The following is a 23,316-nucleotide window of genomic DNA, read 5'->3' as shown; positions in this document are numbered from 1 at the left end:
ATGGCTTAAAAGTGTCTGGTGTAAAACTACCTGTCTGGATATATTTATGCAGCCATTCCCAATTATTTTAAATGAAAATCATATGTTTTCATTACCCAATTCAACGAGAATTCAATATCTTTTGAACGCATGCGGGGGAGAAGTTACTGCGTGGGCCAAAATAGGCTTGGAATGGATGGATTACAGTGCATTTATTGCCACGGAATATTGTCAGACACCCCAGACAAACTGAGTTTGGCCCGTATGTGCTCTGGTTCCTGAGAGGTGTGGTGTGACTGACACAGGTTTAACCGAAGCCTAATGGGATCACTGGAGCAGCCGCCACTTCCCCCAAGAACCTGTTTCTGCCCTCAGCGCAGGATATGAGACGCTTACTATTTCCTCCCGACCCCCATCCTGACCCTGGTTTGGTGGGCTTCCAGCACCAGTCAGGAGAGGAGGGGAAAACATTTTTACTCACTAGTACAGCCTGAGAGGTAAGTGCCTGGAACACAATGAGCGTACTGTTCATAAGCCTTGTGTTTCAATTTAATGAGTGTATCAATTACACTCAGACAATATTAATGGGCCATGGAAATGAATGTCTGATGGGACTTGCTGGGTTATAATGCTTGCGGTTCAAAGTTGCAACTCTCAATAATGAATAAAACATGGCCTGTAACAACAGGTTATAAAAGTGTGATTCTAGAAAAGATTTAAATAAATCACTTTTAGTAGAACAGGGGAGAATGTATGCATTACTTATCGCCACAGGTGGGCAATGGGATAGAGTCCATTCATACATTCATGGCCCTTTTTTCGAGCTGACCAAAATTGTAGTCGGATACTTAACTTGGGATCGAATAAGCCTGGAACACATATTAAAGATTTTATAAATCTGAGGGGTTGGGTTAAATGCAGGAGGACACATTTTGGTTGAATGCATTCAATTGTACAAAAAAAGGTCTCCCCCTTTTCCTTATCCTTAATATGTTAGTTGTAGGGGGATGGTCATCGCACATGACCAGGCTTTACGTCACTGATAACTAACTTTGATGGATGGCCCTGGTGTCAGAGGGAGGGGAGAGTAAGTGTAGCGGTAATTGGACATGCCACTTTAATGGCAGCCTATCGGTCATTAGGCTCATCAGAGGGTTTAACACGCTGCCCAAGCATACAACACACCCTGGTATCACAGCATGTAATGAAATGACCAGTTATGCCACCCATAAGAACACATATGCTTAGGATCAAACACACACAGGTTTTGTCTCACAAACATGCGTGTGCGCACACACACACACACACAGGCCAGCATCTCACACAGCAGCATCTCACAGTGGGTGGCATGCTTCATTCTCTGAACTCAGTCCACAGGTGGTAAACAGAACAGCCATCAGTCGCCAGTCTATCCTAATCTCTAAACAAATGGGACTACATCTGCACGGTAATGTCTGCGTGTTTGAGTGATCTGGGGTGTTGAGGTTAACATCGCAAGAGCAGTTCATTATTCTAATCAATTTGGCTATATCAACCCTCCAGCGTCTTGGTATTTGAGTGATCTGGGGTGGCGAGGTTAACATCGCAAGAGCAGTTCATTATTATTGTGAATCTCAAAAACAAGATTGTATTTAACTGCACCTACGGGGTTCTGTGTTGGGGAATGCTAAAAACAGTTTGTCTTTGTTATCATTCCACGGCTCCCACCTCACCTTCCCACAGGTCACACGGCTATTTCTCAGTGGATGAAAGTAAATGGGGGCAATGGCAGGTGGCTTTATTGTGGGATGTGAAGCAGTGCCCACTTCGTCTTCCACAAGGGGAAACTGCTGTTGAACTACCAATTACGGGGCACACTTTCTCTAAATCCGCTGCTTGTAATAAAGAAAGAGAAAGCATCCTCCCAGTAGGCTGTATCAGATCTCTCTCCGTAATTGATTTAAGTCTTTTACGTGATTGAGTGAAGTCTGTTGAACTGCCAATTATGGGATACATTTGCTCTGCATCTGCGCCACTGCTGACAGTAAATTAGCGTTCTTGTCTCAATCAAATCAAATAACATTTTATTGGCCACATACACCATGGTTAGCAGATGTTAATGTGAGTGTAGCGAAATGCTTGTGCTTCTAGTTCCGACAATGCAGTAATAACCAACTAGTAATCTAACCTAACAATTCCACAGCTACTACCTTATACACACAAGTGTAAAGGGATAAAGAATATGTACATAGAGATATATGAGTGAGTGATGGTACAAAACGGCATAGGCAAGATGCAGTAGATGGTATAGAGTACAGAATATGCATATGAGTAATGTAGGGTATATAAACATAAAGTGGCATAGTTTAAAGTGGCTAGTGATACATGGATTACATAAAGATGGCAAGATGCAGTAGATGATATAGAGTACAGTATATACATATACTTATGAGATGAGGAATGTAGGATGTGTAAACATTATATTAAGTGGCATTGTTTAAAGTGGCTAGTGATACATTTTTTTTTACATCAATTACCATTATTAAAGTGGCTGTAGTTGAGTCAGTATGTTGGCAGCAGTCACTCAATGTTAGTGGTGTATGTTTAACAGTCTGATGGCCATGAGATAGAAGCTGTTTTTCAGTCTCTCGGTCCCTGCTTTGATGCACCTGTACTGACCTTGCCTTCTGGATGATAGCGGGGTGGATAGGCAGTGGCTCGGGTGGTTGATGTCCTTGATGATCTTTATGGCTTTCCTGTGACCGTGTGGTGTAGGTGTCCTGGAGGGCAGGTAGTTTGCCCCCGGTGATGCGTTGTGCAGACCTCACTACCCTCTGGAGAGCCTTACGGTTGTGGGCGGAGCAGTTGCCGTACCAGGCGGTGATACAGCCCGACAGGATGCTCTCGATTGTGCATCTGTAAAAGTTTGAGTGCTTTTGTTGACAAGCCAAATTTCTTCAGCCTCCTGAGGTTGAAGAGGCGCTACTGCGCCTTCTTCACAACGCTGTCTGTGTGGGTGGACCAATTCAGTTTGTCCGTGATGTGTACGCCGAGGAACTTGAAACTTAGTTCCCCTCTCCACTACTGTCCAGTCGATGTGGATAGGGGGGTGCTCCCTCTGCTGTTTCCTGAAGTCCACAATCCTCTCCTTTGTTTTGTTGACGTTGAGTGTGAGGTTATTTTCCTGACACCACACTCCGAGGGCCCTCACCTCCTCCCTGTAGGCCGTCTCGTCGTTGTTGGTAATCAAGCCTACCACTGTCGTGTCGTCCGCAAACTTGATGATTGAGTTGGAGGCGTGCATGGCCACGCAGTCATGGGTGAACAGGGAGTACAGGAGAGGGCTCTGAACGCACCCTTATGGGGCCCCAGTGTTGAGGATCAGCAGGGTGGAGATGTTGTTACCTACCCTCACCACCTGGGGGAGGTGAGGGTAGGTCCATTCCCAGTAATTGTTTTTGCTAAGTCTATAAGAGATGGGAGTAAAAGGCCTACTATTTCACATGGCAGAGGGGCCAAGCAGCGGACATGAGTCAAACCCACAGGCCCTCTCACACTGGGAGAATGTGAGGAGATGAAACAGGATAATTTATCTCACCAGACTCACCCATCTAGCCATTCAGCCCCTCACTCAATGAGCTCTCCACCCTTTAATTTGTCCACCAAACATTGTCTTCACCCCTGGGGAGCCGGTTTTCTATTTATGGAGCAGTGTTGAGCGGACGTGAGACAATCAGAAAGCGCCTTCCTGGCGTTGCGTTTGTGTGTGAGCTGTGCATTGTAGATGAAGAGTGGATGAGCGAACACACAAACAGGAAGCGGGTGACGCCGTACGGGGAACAGAACAGATGCACAATGATTATGGGTAAAATGGCAAAATATGGAGAAACAAGACGGACCAGATGCAACAACGCCTTCTAGGAGAGGCTCTCTCAGCATGAGGACAAAAGCCTACACTTTAGGTGAGACAAATGCCAACTCACAGAAGCTGTAAACACACACACACACACACCCATATGGGCTTCAGTATATATTCACAAACACACAGCTACCACCCTTGTGCCTGAAACTCAAACCCACACAGTTTCTTAAATCCAGCAACAAGCGTACTGGAAATACATGAGCAGGGAAAACACTCATTAACTGTAAACAAAGTCCACGGTACTAAACTAATGAAGATATTCACGAGTCGGAGAACACCAAGGAGGAGGTGGCGGAGACACCGAGAGAGAAACAGATAGATAGAGGAAGAGAAACGAGTGGGAGAGAATGGAAGAGGATGAGAGCGGGAGGGGAAGAAATTAAGAATATTTCAGGAGGTGTGAGAACACTTCCTCCCTGGGGCTCCATGTCTCTCTAGCCCTTTAATGTCTTTAATTAAAGCGAACAGTATTATCTGCTGCTCCCTTGGAGTGCGTTTACCAAAGCGACACTTAGCTACAGCTCAGCTAATAGGGGAGGGGAAAGGGAGAGGGGTAAACTCTAATGACGGAAGGGAAAGAAAGGGGGAAGACGGAAGTCATATCGAGGGGGAGGGAAAAGATGGAGGGAGATGGGAGATCAACGCTTCAGAAAATGAAGGAGGCTGCCACCGGCTAAGACGTACCGCGCTTAAATGTGTTGCTCCGGCTGATACACGATCACATTTAAGGGACAGCTTGTTAAATCGCTCTCATTCCTCTGAGCCGATCTCTGTCCAAAGGGGCAATTTCTCAAATGGCACGGAAAGGGTCTGACAGAGAGGGGGAGATGGAAGAGGCCAGTAACCATTAGATGCATTTACTGTAGTCATCTCTTTTGATGACATGGTTTTACCAAATCAACTTTTTGGCGTGCAGTTAGTTTCCCCGGAGATACTGTAGGCATGGTGTTTCTGTTGCTCTGCATGTCACAGTAGAAGGACTAGTCTTCAATTGAAGCCTCCTTGCAGAATGTTGGGTCGAGCCATCAGTGGTGCCAGTCAGACAATTGGCAGAGCTTTGGGACAGATAAACACATTATTTTATTAGTTGAAATAGATTACCCATTGAACAGTGCAATATTTCAGTGTTTACAGTTCACAAGCAGAACTAATTTCCAGTGGTAGTTTGAGGTATTAACTTTGTTGTTTATGGACCCCTTGGTCTCCATGGAGATAACCCCAACACAAGCCCTAATAAACCCCAGGGCTGAAGATAAGCATTAAGACCCTTTTGACCTACATCTGTACCGGCTAGATGTGGCAGATGATATGGCCAACCCAATCTACCCTTCGTTGAGTGATGGTGAACATTGCCTCCATTTGGCTCAGGCACAGCTCTGGCCCCCTGCCGTTTGCTGTTTGCGACCCCCAATCACAGCCATGTCAGCAGGCTCCTTATCGTGATGGACAGCCACCTCTTACCCACCGCTCCATGTGTTTGCAGATTGAAAGATTATCTGGCAAGCTACAGGTCCCCTTCCCTCATAGAAAAACATACGAATCTATATCCACACAAATCACATGGAAACCATATGGGCCTTGTGGCTTCTTGGAATGGGAGTGAAAACAGAGGGCCACATATAAAATTCATGGGCTCCTGTATAAAGAAAACAACAAGGGAGAGAGCACTTTGTTAGCTTGCCTGGCTCCAGCGGTGGATCAAAGGATCTTGGGTAAGTAACACAATAGGGGTCCAAGCTGACAGCCAGTCAGGGGGTGGGAGTTGATTTATATTCCCTCCTGGAAGGAGATTGAGGAGCAAAGGCCAGGATGACCTGAACACGAGGTGGTATATGTGGCCGCAATTGCATCGAACTGACAACAGATGGCACACTGTAGTTGGTGATTTGTATGCTGTGTACACCCACACGGGAGAGGGGGGTGGGGGGGGTCACTAGTTTAGAGGACAGAAGGTTTTCGATGCTCCACCAGTTTTGAGTGTTTGATTGAGAGTATTGCCAAGACAAAGAGTCAGCTGGTGACCACGGTGATAATGAACTGCTGATAGAGAAGTATCTCATAGCTTATGGCCACACCACCAATCACAGGACCATATTCTGAGGCAACATTCTCCTCTGAGCGACATGTATACATAAGAAGGTTACTGAAGGTGTGTTTATGCCAAATATTTCAATAGGTGACATCTTGGAAATGAGGTAAGGACAAACAACACCAACCTATAAGCAATACCACATTTGATCAACAGAGGATTTAAATGAATGTACAGTGCATTTGGAAAGTATTCAGACCCCTTGACTATTTCCACATTTTGTTACATTACAGTCTTATCTAAAACGGATTAAATAAACAAAAATTCTCATCAATTTACAAAGAATACCCCATAATGACAAAGCGAAAACAGGTTTCATTTAAACAGAAATACCTTATTTACATAACCTTTTGCTATGAGACTCAAAATTGAGCTCAGGTGCATCCTGTTTCCATTGATCATCATTGAGATGTTTCCACAACTTGATTGGAGACCACCTGTAGTAAATTATATTGATTGGACATGATTTGGAAAGGCACACACCTGTCTATATAAGGTCCCACAATTGACAGTGCATGTCAGAGCAAAAACCAAGACATGAGATCGAAGGAATTGTCCGTGGAGTCCAGAGACAGGATTGTGTCAAGGCACAGATCTGGGGAAGAGTACCTAAACATTTATGCAGCATTGAAGGTCCTCAAGAACACAGTGGCCTCCATCATTCTTAAATGGAAGAATTTTGGAACCATCAAGACTCTTCCTAGAGCTGGCAACCTGGCCAAACCGAACAATCTGGGGAGAAGGGCCTTGGTCAGGGAGGTGACCAAGAAGCCATTGGTCTCTCTGACAGAGCTCCATCGTTCCTCTGTGGAGATGGGGGAACCTTCCAGAAAGACAACCATCTCTGCAGCACTCCGCCAATCAGGCCTTTATGGTAGAGTGCCAAGCGCCACGTCTGGAGGAAACCTGGCACCATCAATTCGGTGAAGCGTGGTGGTGGCAGCATGTTGTGGCGATGTTTTTCAGCAGCAAGGACTGGGAGACTAGTCATGATCAAGGGGAAAGATGAACGGAGCAAAGTACAGAGAGATCCTTGATGAAAACCTGCTCCAGAGTACTCAGGACCTCAGACTGGGGCAAAGGTTCACCTTCCAACAGGACAACGACCCTAAGCACACAGCAAAAACATCGCACGAGTGGCTTTGGGAGAAGTCTCTGAATGTCCTTGAGTTGCCCAGCCACTGCCCGGACTTAGAACCCGATCTAACATCTCCAGGGAGACCTGAAAATAGTTGTGCCGCGACACTTCCCATTCAACCTGACAGAGCTTGAGAGGATCTGCAGAGAAGAATGGGAGAAACTCCCCAAATACAGGTGTGACAAGCTTGTAGCGTCATACCGAAGAAGACTCAAGGCTGTAATAGTTGCCAAAGGTGCTTAAAAAGTACTGAGTAAAGGGTCTGAATACTTGGGAAATAGCTGGTCAGCTATAAAATTTGTTCTGCAAATATTATTTTGGGGAAGTTCCTGAATGTCATGTTTCATAGGAATGAGTGTTCGTGGTTGGAAAATCCCTAAACTTCACTGCTTTTCGCAACATGATCATTTTAACTGAAGCATTTTGATTTCTATGCTGCCTCTCAACCTGTGGTCTCAGCATAGATATATTCATCATGAGTCCCACCCATTCAAAATAGCCCAATTATCCTCTGTGTAGTCTACCACTATGATAACATTCATGCCATATCCTACAGTGATAAATGTATAGACGAATAGACAGAAAATGGATCAACCATCCATATAAGTCTGCAGAATATGCAAGAATGTTCTCTATTGTGATTTTTAAAATTTTTGTAATGAGTGTCTTTGATATTTTAAGTAGAAATTTTAAAAGCCTGTTATATTCAGTGAAGTTCTCTTTAATATATACCACATGGAGAATTCACTAAATCGTTTTTTTTTTGTATATGAATAAAGGCTTTTGACATGCCCCTCCATGCACCCTCGGTGACATGCAGGAAGATTTGAATCCATTTAACCCCAACTTTTCTCCCAAATTTCCACCGGCATTGTAGATCCCTAGTTATTTTGTTGCTTTGACAGTCATTTCTGAAGATTACTATTTATTTCATGTGATTAGTGATTCACTTTAAGGTCAACCCTGTTATATTAACCGAACTCTCTTTTTAATATGGTAAAACTATTCGTTTATTTATTATTATTTTTTTTTAAATAGACATTTAACATCTAATAGTCAGATCATAGTGTAAAAGAAGGTGAGCTGGTTCTTTTTTTTGTTGTTGCCATTTTATGGTGTTTTGTGTTGGAAAATTCAGTGAGTCCAGCATAACAACTGTTATCCATCAACTATGTTAGCCTTAGACATGCTAAAACATTTTTTACAATTTATTTTTTTAAGCTTGCATTCATTTGCCCTTCCCTTGTTGCATACAACAATCTTCCATTTGTTTCCCTTATCACAAGATTTATGGGTGATTTAAGATGAAATCGTCAACCCTGTTCCTTTATTTGGCACATAAATATGCACTTTCTACAGCCATGGTAAAAATGTAACCTCATGAGATGGGAAAACGTGTTATTTAAATTAAGTTGAACATGTGCTCTTTATGACAGAATGTTGAAATAAATTGAATAACAAGATAGGCCTACATGATTTGACCTCGTTCTTTTCTGAGTTCCCAGTTGGTCATTAAAGCACCATTAGAGACACGTTCATCGTGCTTTCAAGACAACTTGGAACTCGGGAAAAAATGAGGTCAAATAATGACGTCAGTTATCCTCAGGTCTGAGCGCTATAAAAAAGCCCCAGTTACCGACTTGGTATTCCGAATCGGAGCTTGTTTTTTTCAGAGTTCCCAGTTGTCTTGAACGCTTTGGACTCGAAAGTCTGAGATTTCCTAGATTCCAGTTATTTTGAACGCGGCTTCAGGACAATGCGGTTTCTGCATTATGTGCATTTTACGTAACACTTCAACATTTGATGACAGCCGTTTTAGCTCCCCATTAATATTACATGGGAATATACAAAAAAAGACTATAAAACGGAATGTATAGAATGAGCATTACGATGCATAAACATGATACTTCAACGTTCTATTGCTGCCATGTTAGTTTACCATTAACATTACATGGGGAATATTTAAACCATGCTATGCAATTTAATGTCTAAAATTAGAACAATATTCACAATTCTAAAAGTTTGCCTAACTATTTTAGGGTGCGTTCGTAAATTCACTCTGGCTATCTACTCCGATTTCAGAGTAATCTCGTCTGAGTGTGTCAGAGCGCAGAATAACTGACGAATTTACGAACGGACCATCTGACAACGCTCTGAATTTACGAACGACCAGAGGGCACTCTGAGTGTACTCTGGCACTCCAGATTGAATTTACGAACGCACCCTTAATATATGGCTCTGGTTTTAGGCGGCATATTGTGACATCACAACCACTCCCCCACTCAGAATGCGTGCGAATGCTTAGTGGAGATAACCGACACACGGAACATGAGTGTTACTTTTTTCTGGTGCCATTTAGCGAACACCAGAGACATACCTGTACGCACTACGTCCGCCCCAGACGGGGAGGGGTTTTGAATGTTTTTGTGTGACTGTCAAGTCTACTCTAATTTGAAATCGAGAAAATAAGACGTCGGACTGAAGATCAAACCTACAGTTTACGGACTCCGGTCTGTTTTGTGGTCTAGTTCCTATTATATATTTTTATTGAGAAGCAATCAGTCAAGGAATATTAAGTCTGTTGTGGTGTGGTGTGGTGCTGGGGATTTTATATCCACCTCGTCTTTTTTAGAAGAATGGCGAGAGACGCTAAACATTGCCCCCTATCACCAATGAAAAACAGTTTGTTGGTGACAGCAGGGATACTTCTGATTATTCAAGGTAAGGACCATGGACATTGACCCTGTTTTCTGTACTCTCCAGTCCTTTTATTACGTTTACTTTATGTGTTTCAATGGGTCACGTTCATTCAAATGTTCGGTATCGGCAACCGAACTGTGCCATAGATCCACCCATAGTCCCATATGAAACGCATGCACATATTGTGTGGCTCATCAACACGGTCATACATGATTTCAGAGGTGACGGTATTGGATTTCTCAAGACTTGTTATGGAAGTTTATTTCTACACAATACCGTCTGGTTCCTCCCGAGTTTCGGTTCGCCATGTTATGCATGCAAGGTGTGGCCTCCCGGGGTATTTATTTCTCAGAGCGCGCAGACTGCAGCGCAGGTGTGATTGTTCCGAATCACCTTAATCCAGTCGTGGTCTGTTTCGACACCGTCTCGGTTGATTTGGTTTTGTTTTGTTTGTTGGTATCCGCAGATCAAGTTTCATTCAGCCAATAGTGATCTAGCTGATATTTTACAAGAACTGAAATGAAGTCAGAAAAAGCAACAGGGTGTTCCTGTAGGCTACAAGACATTGTCAGCAAAGAGGGAGGGGAGGGGGAACGAGAATGGACTCTACCTACATGTGTATTTATCCTACTTTTTTTTTTCTTTTTTACCAACCAAATATCAATCTATTGTAGCCTCAAAACTGTCAAATGAAGATGGCTAATGTAGCCTACATAGCCTATGAACTAGTTATGTTAGCCTTCTAAACAATTCAGTTGTCATGTCTCCTGCATTCAGCACAATTGAAGAGTGCATTGACTGCAAGCCTCATCACTGCCAAAACCTGAGCATGGATATGAAAAATAAGGTTTCTCCTAAGGTTGGACTGGTGTTTGACCAGAGAGAGTATAGATGTCTTGAGCCTGTCAGGGTTTAGGGCTACTAGATTTGAGGAATGTATTGATTTTGATGGTTGATCGCACAGTGTTGCATAGGCCTACGTAATTTGTGTTTACTGTACATTTACTGTAGCCTGATGCTTTTAATTCTATTAAGAGTTTCTGGGTAGAGGTTTGCCTGGGTTTATAGTTCAGATTGTGAGCTGGTTGTCATGGATACTCCTGAGTGGCAGCATGAATTTGGGACATTGAGATGTCCATCTTGTCTGGTGGCTTTGCTCGTATACCGTTTGATACATCTTGAATTCAGGCCTGGGATGTGGGGAAAAAAATACATCCGTTTTGTGTACTGTAATGTTTTAGTAAGCGTAAAGAAAATTCCATTTTTTTATAGGAATCCATTTTGCAAATGTTTATGTCCATACAAATTCTCATTGCAAACAGGTGTCAGTATTGTAAAGTCTGCAGTATAATTTAAGCAACAACCAAAAAAAAAACAGGCTCCTTGCTTGCGCATACATTTCTGAATGTTTACGATTTCAGAGCTCAATCAACATTTGAAGCACCCTGAATAAACTGAACATAACAAACTTCTATCCCCCACCCAATACCCCCACCCGGAGTTTAAAAAAAAATCCCAGCCCTTTCACAGTATGCCTATTCTCTCTTTCTAGCCTATTTTCAGACTTTGCTCCAGCTCCTGTCCGGGCCCTTTGTTGGAGCAGCTTTAGTCATTGGTCCGATATCCCCCCTCCCTCTCCAACCGGAGTTCTGGGCCCCATTGTTTATAGACGTGTGGTGTGGTGGGGTGGGGTGGGGTGGGGGCAGCCAAAAGTTCCTGCATGTCCTCAACTCACCCAAACCATGCCTCTCGCTGAAGGGGAAGGTATCAACTATGATTTCCTAATTTACTCAGTCTTATATGTAGAGGGTTTCAGGCCTGGTCAAATTAAATGACCTACTCTCTATAATGACAACAATTTCAAAAGATAAATGATACATTTAGAATTTTTCTGACCGGTCAAGCCGTCTCAAGGATTTACTGTGGAATAACTCAGATAATCTTACAGGCAAACGGAATAGAACAGCACCTTCACAAATGCATAAAGACATGCAGAGGAGTAATCCATGCAACTAGAAACATAAACGAGTAGCGCTATGGTGGAGTAATGAGATGGGTTCACCGGAAATAAACACCCTCTCCACCACCAAGTAACTTCTAAATCGCTTGCAACAAGTTGAGGTCAACCCCTCCTGCTGATGCAAGCGAGATGGCGGCAGATAACCTACTCCCCCTATTCTTTCAAACTCCTCCACCCACCTGCAGTTTGAGATGAAACGGAGACTAAAGAGATGGATTTCTGAGTGGGCTAGGAGAACTCTCGCCCTTCCATGTGCCCTCTGTCTAAATCAGAATGTCTGACTTGGCTCCCTGCGACTCCCCTGCGTTTAGCATGTCATTTCCATTTGCATACTGCACACCGACATCTCTCTCCACCAGTGTCGGGCTGAAAATGTATTCACAGCACCTCTCTATGTAAAACAGACACAGAATATAATCAAATAAAAATCCCGCCGGTCCAGTGCAATCTTTATTAATTACTTTTATATCCCTCAGTAATTCTAGGGTTGATTGAAAATTGTGCCTGGCAGCTGCAGCACAACAAGTCCTCGCCACTTCGGTGTGCTCTCCTTCGAGCACTTCACCACGACGTGTCGTCTCTGCAGGCCTGGCCGACCGTTCTGTCTGGCTGTTAAAAGGCACGACAAACGCATGGTGTCTTCATGGTCGACGCCGTAACCCGTCTCAGGTCTGGCTCAAACAGGAGCTGAGCACCGTCCTTTTTTCCATCACTTTTGGATCAGTTCACTTTTGTGGAGTCGAGGCGAAATTTAAACTGGGAGACGAAACGAAAATGGATCTAGTTACTTCCTGTAAAGAGATCTTGTTACCACTTCCTCCTCCTCCTGATTTTAATTTGGGCAGCTCCCTTAACTCCCTAGGCATCGAAGCAAAAATGGAATGAAATGATATGCATGGAAAAACAGAAAACATCGAGGCATTTTCATGACTGTCTTGGGTAGCAAACAAAAAGATAAACATTTTGCTTCCATTTTCCAGTGGTTTTGGCAAATGAAACTGACAGGCATGTCTAGGCCTGATAGTCTTAACCCCAGAGTCTATTTTCAGTGCAGAGGCTTTTACAAATGTGACGATGAGACCCTAATACCTTGATGTTTCTATTGGTCTTTTACTTTCAGGGGGAGTGACTTATAGACACCCAATTGTCACACTGGGTGAGTGATTGCTGCAGAGGTTGCTAATAAGATGCATTCTCTTTCAAGTATGCTCGGTTACATTTTTTGCATGCCATTTCCAGCAGGCCCGATCCGATGTTCCAGGCGTATAAAATCCAGGCCTACACAAATGTTGAAACAGTTAAGAATGTTTAACTGGTGAGCGCGAGTGCAGAAGGGATGTGGGCACATGCTAAGGAGACTTGCTGTTCGCAGCATCACACGCTCTTGCACATTGACAGGAGGTTGTCGGAATCCTCCGGCTCACGGCACTGAACACCGTTGATGAGACACAGGGGCATGATCTGATCCAACTAGAATACAGAACAACTGGAATAACTCAAAACAGCCTCCCAGTAAGCGTGACCACATGTCCCGCATTTCAGCCCATTGTTCTGTATCCCGCGACCAAACAATCATCTCCCGCATTTTATCGACAAATTCAAACACCGCAAATTTAGAAAAAAAAGGTAGTTGTCCCATATTTCAGTCAGACATTCCAACATGTCTCTTGCAGTCACGTTGCACTTATGGGAAAGTGATGCTCCTCATCCAACCTGACAGAGCTTGAGAGGATCTGCAGAGAAGAATGGGAGAAGCTCCCCAAATACAGGTGTGCCGAGCTTGTAGCGTCATACCCAAGAAGACTCGAGGCTGGAATCGTTGCCAAAGGTGCTTCAACAATGTACTGAGTAAAGGGTCTGGATACATGTACATTCTCTCTCCCCCGCTACTCTCTCCTCTTCCATCCTATCATCTCTTCCCTCTGCTCAAACCTTCTCCAACCTATCTCCTGATTCTGCCTCCTCAACCCTCCTCTCCTCCCTTTCTGCATCCCTTGATTCTCTATGTCCCCTATCCTCCAGGCCGGCTCGGTCCTCCCCTCCTGCTCCGTGGCTCGACGACTCATTGCGAGCTCACAGAACAGGGCTCCGGGCAGCCGAGCGGAAATGGAGGAAAACTCGCCTCCCTGCGGACCTGGCATCCTTTCACTCCCTCCTCTCTACATTTTCCTCTTCTGTCTCTGCTGCTAAAGCCACTTTCTACCACTCTAAAGTCCAAGCATCTGCCTCTAACCCTAGGAAGCTCTTTGCCACCTTCTCCTCCCTCCTGAATCCTCCTCCCCCTCCCCCTCCTCCCTCTCTGCAGATGACTTCGTCAACCATTTTGAAAAGAAGGTCGACGACATCCGATCCTCGTTTGCTAAGTCAAACGACACCGCTGGTTCTGCTCACACTGCCCTACCCTGTGCTCTGACCTCTTTCTCCCCTCTCTCTCCAGATGAAATCTCGCGTCTTGTGACGGCCGGCCGCCCAACAACCTGCCCGCTTGACCCTATTCCCTCCTCTCTTCTCCAGACCATTTCCGGAGACCTTCTCCCTTACCTCACCTCGCTCATCAACTCATCCCTGACCGCTGGCTACGTCCCTTCTGTCTTCAAGAGAGCGAGAGTTGCACCCCTTCTGAAAAAACCTACACTCGATCCCTCCGATGTCAACAACTACAGACCAGTATCCCTTCTTTCTTTTCTCTCAAACTCTTGAACGTGCCGTCCTTGGCCAGCTCTCCCGCTATCTCTCTCAGAATGACCTTCTTGATCCAAATCAGTCAGGTTTCAAGACTAGTCATTCAACTGAGACTGCTCTTCTCTGTATCACGGAGGCCCTCCGCACTGCTAAAGCTAACTCTCTCTCCTCTGCTCTCATCCTTCTAGACCTATTGGCTGCCTTCGATACTGTGAACCATCAGATCCTCCTCTCCACCCTCTCCGAGTTGGGCATCTTCGGCGCGGCCCACGCTTGGATTGCGTCCTACCTGACAGGTCGCTCCTACCAGGTGGCGTGGCGAGAATCTGTCTCCTCACCACGCGCTCTCACCACTGGCGTCCCCCAGGGCTCTGTTCTAGGCCCTCTCCTATTCTCGCTATACACCAAGTCACTTGGCTCTGTCATAACCTCACATGGTCTCTCCTATCATTGCTATGCAGACGACACACAATTAATCTTCTCCTTTCCCCCTTCTGATGACCAGGTGGCGAATCGCATCTCTGCATGTCTGGCAGACATATCAGTGTGGATGACGGATCACCACCTCAAGCTGAACCTCGGCAAGACGGAGCTGCTCTTCCTCCCGGGAAGGACTGCCCGTTCCATGATCTCGCCATCACGGTTGACAACTCCATTGTGTCCTCCTCCCAGAGCGCTAAGAACCTTGGCGTGATCCTGGACAACACCCTGTCGTTCTCAACTAACATCAAGGCGGTGGCCCGTTCTTGTAGGTTCATGCTCTACAACATCCGTAGAGTACGACCCTGCCTCACACAGGAAGCAGCGCAGGTCCTAATCCAGGCACTTGTCATCTCCCGTCTGGATTACTGCAACTCGCTTTGGCTGGGCTCCTGCCTGTGCCATTAAACCCCTACAACTCATCCAGAACGCCGCAGCCCGTCTGGTGTTCAACCTTCCCAAGTTCTCTCCGTCTCCCCGCTCCTCCGCTCTCTCCACTGGCTTCCAGTTGAAGCTCGCATCCGCTACAAGACCATGGTGCTTGCCTACGGAGCTGTGAGGGAACGGCACCTCAGTACCTCCAGGCTCTGATCAGGCCCTACACCCAAACAAGGGCACTGCGTTCATCCACCTCTGGCCTGCTCGCCTCCCTACCACTGAGGAAGTACAGTTCCCGCGCAGCCCAGTCAAAACTGTTCGCTGCTCTGGCCCCCCAATGGTGGAACAAACTCCCTCACGACGCCAGGACAGCGGAGTCAATCACCACCTTCCGGAGACACCTGAAACCCCACCTCTTTCAGGAATACCTAGGATAGGATAAAGTAATCCTTCTCACCCCCTCCCCCCTTAAAATATTTAGATGCACTATTGTAAAGTGGCTGTTCCACTGGATGTCTTAAGGTGAACGCACCAATTTGTAAGTCGCTCTGGATAAGAGCGTCTGCTAAATGACTTAAATGTAATGTAAATGTAAATGTGATTTTTCAGTTCTTTGTTAATACATTTGCAAAAATGTCTAAAAAGCTGTTTTTGCTTTTGTCATGATTGGGTGTTCTGTGTAGATTGATGAGGGGGGGGGACTATTCCATCCATTTTAGAACAAGGCTGTAACGTAACAAAATGTGGAAAAAGTCATGGGGTCTGAATACTTTCTGAACGCACTCTATATATTGTATCATAAGGATGTTGTACTGGTGATTAACATTTCTCCAATCGTTGTTGAGCTCTGATGTTCTGCGCAGCGCAAGAGGAGACGTAGGCCATGTCATTGGTTGATGATATACCTATCACATTTCTCAAATCCTTTCAGGCTAAACTTTGAGAGGACAGTTAGGCCTCACTACTTACAAAAAGCGTGCTTCTGACAAAGAGCTACAAAAGTAAGTCAATAGCCGATTTCAAGAGAGGCCCATCCTCAGTGAACTTCATCCTTCTTAGATATAACTATACTAAATATATTCACGTCACCAAATAATTGATTAAAACATACTTTTTTGCAATGAAAGTCGTCTGTAGCCTCGACAGTACTTCCTGGGTTAGCACATGGTGTCCTTGGGTACATTGACTTCTAGGTTTTGTATTGGAGACTCATGGTTCTCACCCCCTTCCATACACTTACACAGTAATTAAGATGACTTCCAGAGGATGTCCTCCAACGTATCAGAGCTAGCTATATTTTGTGGTATTTGATTCACTTATTTAGCTAGTGAATGCAGCTAGCTAGTTTAAACACCTGGCTCTAACAGAGAGGGGTGCTATGTTAGCTAGCTGGCTAAGGCTATCCAACACTGGAACTCTTCCATGTTTATGTAAGCTTTTGGTTTTTATAAATGTTTTGCTACCGGGGCCTGCCGGTGTAACTACTTGCTGTACACTGTACTGCATGATTGTAGCAAGTTTACTGACATATTAGTCCCAGTAGCTATGCTGACTTTGAAGTTAGCTAATGGTGAAAACGATGTAGACTGTGCGTAGTGGTTATGTTATGAAGGTTTGGCTTGGAAAGTTTTTTTTTGCCTGGTCACAGACAGCTGTTGTGTTGTGCACTGAAGTCCACAATCAAAGGAAAAAGGTGAGGACAGATGTGAGAAGGAATTATACAACGAGCAAAGTGATCATGCTGTTTTGTATGTGGCTGCTATGAAAGTGAACTGCGTGTGCAGGTGATAGGGGTGTATTCATTCCGCTAATCCTGTTGAAAAGGTTTCTTAAACGGAAACAAAACTGGGATAAAAATACCTGAATTTGTCTAATAGAAACTCATTTGCACTAATGATTACACCTTAGATCAGCTAGATGCAGGCAAGAGAGTGCAAGGTGGTATTGAATGTGTCCCTGACTGTCACCTTGATTACTAAAAAATGTCTCTCAATTTCAAGCACCTAAATTTTACACTTTCATTCGTAGGCTAGGTTGTAGCAACCTGATGGGTTGGGGAACATTTTTGTATCATGTAGTAGCCTAAACCTATGGTTGTTACACTGAACCGGGTGAATGGAATATGAATGACAGTCATCCAACATGCTGTGATAGAAATAAGGACATGCTCATTACAAACAAATCATCCTCCCTAATCTTAAACGGCACCAACCGCCACTGGCCGTATTAGACTGAAAGCTCTAAGGTACTTTTTTGTCAAACTTGTGAGGCTCTCCAGTCTCCATGAGGCTCTCCAGTCTCCATGAGGCTCTCCAGTCTCCATGCTCATTAGTTCATTCAACAGATATGCTGCTACGTCACTCGATCCCGTTTTTAGAAGTCTCCCTTGATAACTGTTTGAGACCAACCAAAGTTTCCTTGTCCACATATTCCCGGATGTTCATCAAACGGCCACGCGTCGTTTCACATTTTGGACGAGGAAAAAAGATAGACTAGGTGCGGCTGGTGCGCTATTAGCTAGTTCAGTGCAGCAGTACTGCCAGAGCCCACTGGAGTGTCTAAGATCAAAGATGAATTCATGTCTTGGAAGATCACATAAGGATTCATTAGTATTCTACAGAGACCCATATAATAGCAGAGTATAATGTCACTGTTACACCAAAAATAACCTAAAATCTCAGAAGAAATGAGGTGATTGTGAGGTGATTGTTAGCTGAATAGTCCAACAACGAAAATCGAACGAGGTCAAAACTCAACAGCATGCGACTGTAGGCTACTAGGCAGAATGTGCTTTGATTTTAAACAAAATGCAGGAAGGCTATATAGTTTAACACCATCTGCTCTAATTTACTCATGAAACAGTAAATCAATTGCAAGAAGATCTAAATCTACTGAAACAAAATATGGGTGGGCTTGGGAGGGCATAGGCCCACCCACTTGGGAGCCAGGCTCAGCCAATCAGAATTTTCCTCACAAAAGGGCGTTAATTACAGACAGAAGTACTCTTCAGTTTCATCAGCTGTCCTGATGTGGAAGTCCTGAGCTGACGTGGTCTGCGATTTGTTAGGCCAGTTGAACGTACTGCCAAATTCTCTAAAACAACGTTATGGTAGAGAATTGAACATTACATTCTCTGGCAGCAGCTCTGGTGGACTTTCCTGCAGTCAACTTGCCAATTGCACGCTCGACTTCAGACATTTGTGGCATTGTGTTGTGTGACAAAACTGCAAATTTTAAGTGTCCCTTTATTGTCCCCAGCACAAAGTGCACCTGTGTAATGATCATCTTGTTTCATCAGCTCCTTGATGTGACACCTGTCAGGTGAATTACTTACCTTGTCAAAGGAGAAATGCTCACTAACAGGAATGTAACATTTTTGAGAAATAAGCTTTTTGTGCATATGGAACATTTCTGGGATCTTTGTAGGTCAGCTCATGAAACATTGGACCAACACTTTACATGTTGCTTTTTTAACATTTTTGCTCAGTGTACATATGGCAACGAAAAAAATTGAGAATGTAGGCTACACTGTCCTGAAAAAAAAAAAATCATCCTCTTGTCAACGCATTAGTTTTTTATTTTTACGAGTTCACCTTACATGGATTTGGAATCGAGTCTCCGTCTGTAACACACCGCTTTGAACTTGACAGGTTTGTGGGGATTGTCAGCCTCTCGCTATTCCTGGAACTTTTTTTTTTCTTCTAGTATCAGAGTTTATTGCACTGTGACACTGCTGCAACCCTGTTCAGTGTCAAAATGTTTCTGGTTTTCCCGGAATGAGCAATCCGGAGAGTGTCAGAGGGAGCTGGACGCCTCCGCCTCGGGAAGGTATCCACTGGAGCGTCTGGAGGAAGACACTGCTCTGAGGCTCATGACAGCACACAGCACTGTAGGGGGGAAACGGTTAAGGCGTTTAGTGTGTACCGTTTCTCTGACAGTCTGAGTCGATGGCAGCGACCCTCAACAGGCTTGGTTGTTTTCACCCTCTGATATGCAACACATACCCAGAATTCTGCACTGGCGGTGGGTTCACAACAACCACAACAAGCCAAGGTGACTGCATGCTATGTAAGGCATGGCAGTGACGGCGTCTTTGGCACGCCTGCTTCCAGACAGCGCATTATGCCTCCATATCCGTGCCCACCCCCCTCTCCTCCCTGCCAGCTTGTTTGTTGGTTGAATTCCTCCGTTCAGGTTTATGTCTGTCTGTGACTCACGGATGATGCAGGCTGGACACTGCCTAAGGGAAGACATGGCAGGCCTCCCACCTCCATCAGTCGTTATCGCTCAGTCGGTGTGTGTCACATGGGGTGATGCTCATTGCACCCCCTCTGGTGAGGTCACCGCTGGAGGTCATCTGCCTTTCTGGCAGAATTTGAAGAATTTCCAGATAAGCTTCGCAGCGAGGTTCACAAGTTCATTGGAAATGCCATTTTCTGTTTGTTAGTCTTTTGTGTGTGTGTGTGTGTGTGTGTGTGTGTGCACTAGTTTCTGTACACAGTGGATATATTGTTTGTCTGGAAAGCACCGTAGCAAGGGTTTTGAATCCAATACAGGTTATCCTTACCCCTTTGCTCACGCATTCCATTGCCTTATTTGGGCAGTGGAGTGAGACAGCACAATTACCGTGGGCCGCGGGGTTGTTTTAACATAATCGCTCTCTCAGCCTCTCTCTCCTCGCCGCTGTCTTTCTCTACTCTCGCGTTTATGCTCGTCATCCCTCCCTTCCTCTTTTGTCTTCTCTATCTCAAGATCTCTCTTGTGCTCAATCTTTTCTCGTTCACGTCTCCCACTCCTCTGTTCAAAGTGCGATCAGATAAGCAGTGCCAAGCGAAAAGTAATGGGGGACGGCGTTAACTTGTATCTCTTCAGGCACGCAACAGATTCCTTGGCCCTGCACAAAGGTGATGAATAAATGTTTCATTGAATATTTTCCCAGGAATTTATCCTCCCGGCAGGCTTAATGTGCCTCTATAGCAGGACTAGGTATATATTGATTGGTTTGTTGTTGATATTCAGCCAGCGCCACACAGAGCGCCACACTGAGTGTTGTCTGCTCAGTGCTGAGAAATACTGTCTGAAATGACCATGTCATAGAAAATAATTTTGTCCTCTTTTCCTGTAAAAGGCTTACCAGTGTGATTACTTGTGAAAGCTAAATTGGCTTTCTGCCCTCGGTCTTTCTCCAACTCCCATTCTGTCTCTCTCTCCCTCGCACATTAAAGCCAGTCCTCTAAGATTAATCCCCGGCACCCTCACTAGCTCGCTCTGTCTCTCTTTTATCTGTTCTCTCTTTCATATTCTCCCCCTGAAATCCCTCCATCTCTCGCTGACTCGGTGGCAGAGAGGGTCAGGCATGGTCATGTTTATTTTAGTGCTTATCTGTAACGGTGACCCTCAGACCGAGCCACCATATATTACGGTCCCCCCTTCTCTCCTCCTCTCACCACATCCAATATTTCTCCCTTTGTGCTGCTCTGCCTCTCCAGCCACCATTTCCTGATCCCGCCCTGCTCTCTCTCTCTCTCCTATCTTTTCAAGCCATTCCTCTGCACACCCTGCGTCTAGGCGACTACACACAGTAGAGCGGCTTAGTTTGACGGTCTCACTTTCCTTCCCTTTCCCCCCCTGCTCAATTCAATTGAGTGTACCGTCTTGTCATGATACATGTGCCCTCATTTTGCCAAACGATGTACATAATATTGTACTATCAAAGATAAGACCCCCCCCCCCCCCCCCCCCTCTTATCTTGTTCTCCAATTTCCCAGTTCTCTGTTATGGGAGCAGACAAAAATAATCTGAGTAGTTGAACCCAGATATTATAGCACAAAAAGGCTGGAAGAAGTGCTTATTTTAACTCTCTTCCCCTGAGGACTTTCCTGCCCCCCCCACGCCCCACCATCCCTGATTTTCCAGCTGTCTCTCTCCACACTGTCTACACTGTCCCCCCGGAACGTCCAACAATGAGGACAGTTAATATGGTTTGTTCAATCGCTGTTCTTGCCCGTCTGTGTTTGCTAGACTAATGTTGATTTCCTCTCACAATTTAGCATTTAGTTTTTGAACACGGATTGTCAATAGCGTCGCGTCTTTTCAGCGCTGTGCCGGCATAGCTGGGACGACGCGTCTCCCCATTCGCAAGGAATGAAGATGAGGAGAAAAACATTTCTTACGCCGGAAAACACATGACAGCTCAAACATTGCCTTTGCGCCATACATCAGATGAAATGTAGCACAGACTCATTTGCAGTGTCGCTTTTGACGATTGATTTAACACGGTGTGTCAGAGCTTTTCAGAACCCCTACTGCTGCCTGACTCCGACTGCAGACTTTTAGTACGAGCAGGAGGATGGGTATTGTACATCACAGGGTGTGTCTGCACTAAGAGGACAGTAAAAGATGACCCTGCGGATCTAGACAGACCTGTCCTGCAGGCATGACTTTCTTCCTGGTGCCCTTTGCTGTCCTGCCTTTGGAAGAAGCCAGACAGACTCCCTCTGGGTTGGAGCTGAATTGCCACCTAAACTGAGTGTCGTGCCCCTATGATGTACAGATGGCTTTCCAGTCCACGAAGTCCTGTGCCGTGCCTGCGGGCGGACTCTGTGACAGGTCGTCCGCTGTCCTATTCATCATGGAGTCCTAGTCTATCTGGGATAATGGAGCCCTGGCCTCTCCAGACAGAAATAGACTTCGAATGTTCTCCCTCCCACCATTCTCGCTGTGACCGAGTATTGAGAGGGAGGCCCTTTGAAGCCTGTGCGCCTAACCTGTATGAGACAAGCTTTCCATAAGTCATTTGGATCAGTGTTCACAGTAACACTGTTCTGGGATCTGTTCTCACTGCCCAAACTGGCCCCTGGGATTCATAGATTTTTTTTTTAGAAACCCAAAAAACAAACTGGCTCCAGATCAACCTTTTGAGTGGCTCTTTTTCATGTTTTATCCTGCCAAACAGCACTCCAGAGAGGAGCTTCCTGTTTTTTTTGCCACTCATGAATGGGGGTGAATAGATACTTTGCTAGGATTTTGTTCCCATTAGACCATCGCTGTTTGTATGTGGCCCGGCCTGTTGATGTGGGCATTAGACCTTTTTCTTCCATTATGGTGTGAAGGACGAGCTTCGCTTCTATAGAGATTCAGTTTCAAACGATAGTCCTTGTGGCAAAGAACACCTGTGTTCCATATCTAGAATCTACTGTAGCGACAGCCACTCAATCTGGACCTGGTTTAGAGGAACCATGTTTTTGTCAAGCGGCACCGCCAATAGGCGACGGGGAGAGAGCATCCACGGTACTTCACTCTCTCTTTTTGTGAGGATAAATAACAGTCCTTCGTGTCTTAAGAGCAACGTAGCACTAATTCATTATCCCTGAAGGCCAGCGTAACTGGGGAGAAGTACATGTTATTCATGTGGGAGAAATAAAACAACATTTATATTTAAGCCGCCCTGTTGATACATAGAAATAACCATTACCGATGAGAGATAATGATACTGGTGCGCCGTCGAAGTCGAGGCAGACGACGCAATCCAAAGGGGGGATTCCCAGACAAAAAAAACCTGGGTTTTGTGACCTTTTTCCCCACCCAGTTGCTAATTATATACCCAGGATAAGAATTGCCACCAGATTAGAAGAGCTTTCCCAGCGACACGACAATGGAGGACAAACAGACCATGCCCCCCCCATGGAGGGCAAACAGACCATGCCCCCCGGTGCTAAATCAAAGATAGCGTTGGCAAAGGCATTTATCTACTTCCCCAGAGTCGGATGAACTTGTGGATACCATTTCTATGTCTCTGTGTCCAGTATATGAAAGCAGTTGAGGTAGTTTTGCGAGCCAATGCTAACTACTGGAAGTCTACAGGTATCTATTAGCATGTCCTGGACACAGACATGACAAATGGTATCCCTGAGTTCATCTGACTCTGGGGAAGTAGATAAAGGGCTTCA

The 23,316-nt window shown here is 45.2% G+C and overlaps 1 protein-coding gene across 3 annotated transcripts in view; it reads left to right on the top strand.

Moving 5' to 3' along the window:
• Positions 1-3,791: 3,791 nt before the first annotated feature.
• Positions 3,792-23,316, top strand: part of LOC115128370 (poliovirus receptor homolog) — a 90,257-nt gene continuing 70,732 nt past the window's right edge. The window contains exon 1 of one of the 3 annotated variants that reach the window (XM_029658171.2): positions 3,792-3,920. In XM_029658171.2, the coding sequence (XP_029514031.1) occupies positions 3,839-3,920 (82 nt within the window). In that variant the 5' untranslated portion in view covers positions 3,792-3,838. Of the gene's footprint in view, positions 3,921-9,404; positions 9,829-23,316 lie in introns of those variants that run through there. The other 2 variants (XM_029658170.2, XM_029658172.2) reach the window with 2 other exon arrangements.

The sequence above is a fragment of the Oncorhynchus nerka genome, linkage group LG4 (genome assembly GCF_034236695.1).
Source record: "Oncorhynchus nerka isolate Pitt River linkage group LG4, Oner_Uvic_2.0, whole genome shotgun sequence".
Lineage (NCBI taxonomy): Eukaryota > Metazoa > Chordata > Actinopteri > Salmoniformes > Salmonidae > Oncorhynchus > Oncorhynchus nerka.
Note: the sequence above shows the minus strand (reverse complement) of the source record. Positions and strands in the feature narration are given on the sequence as shown.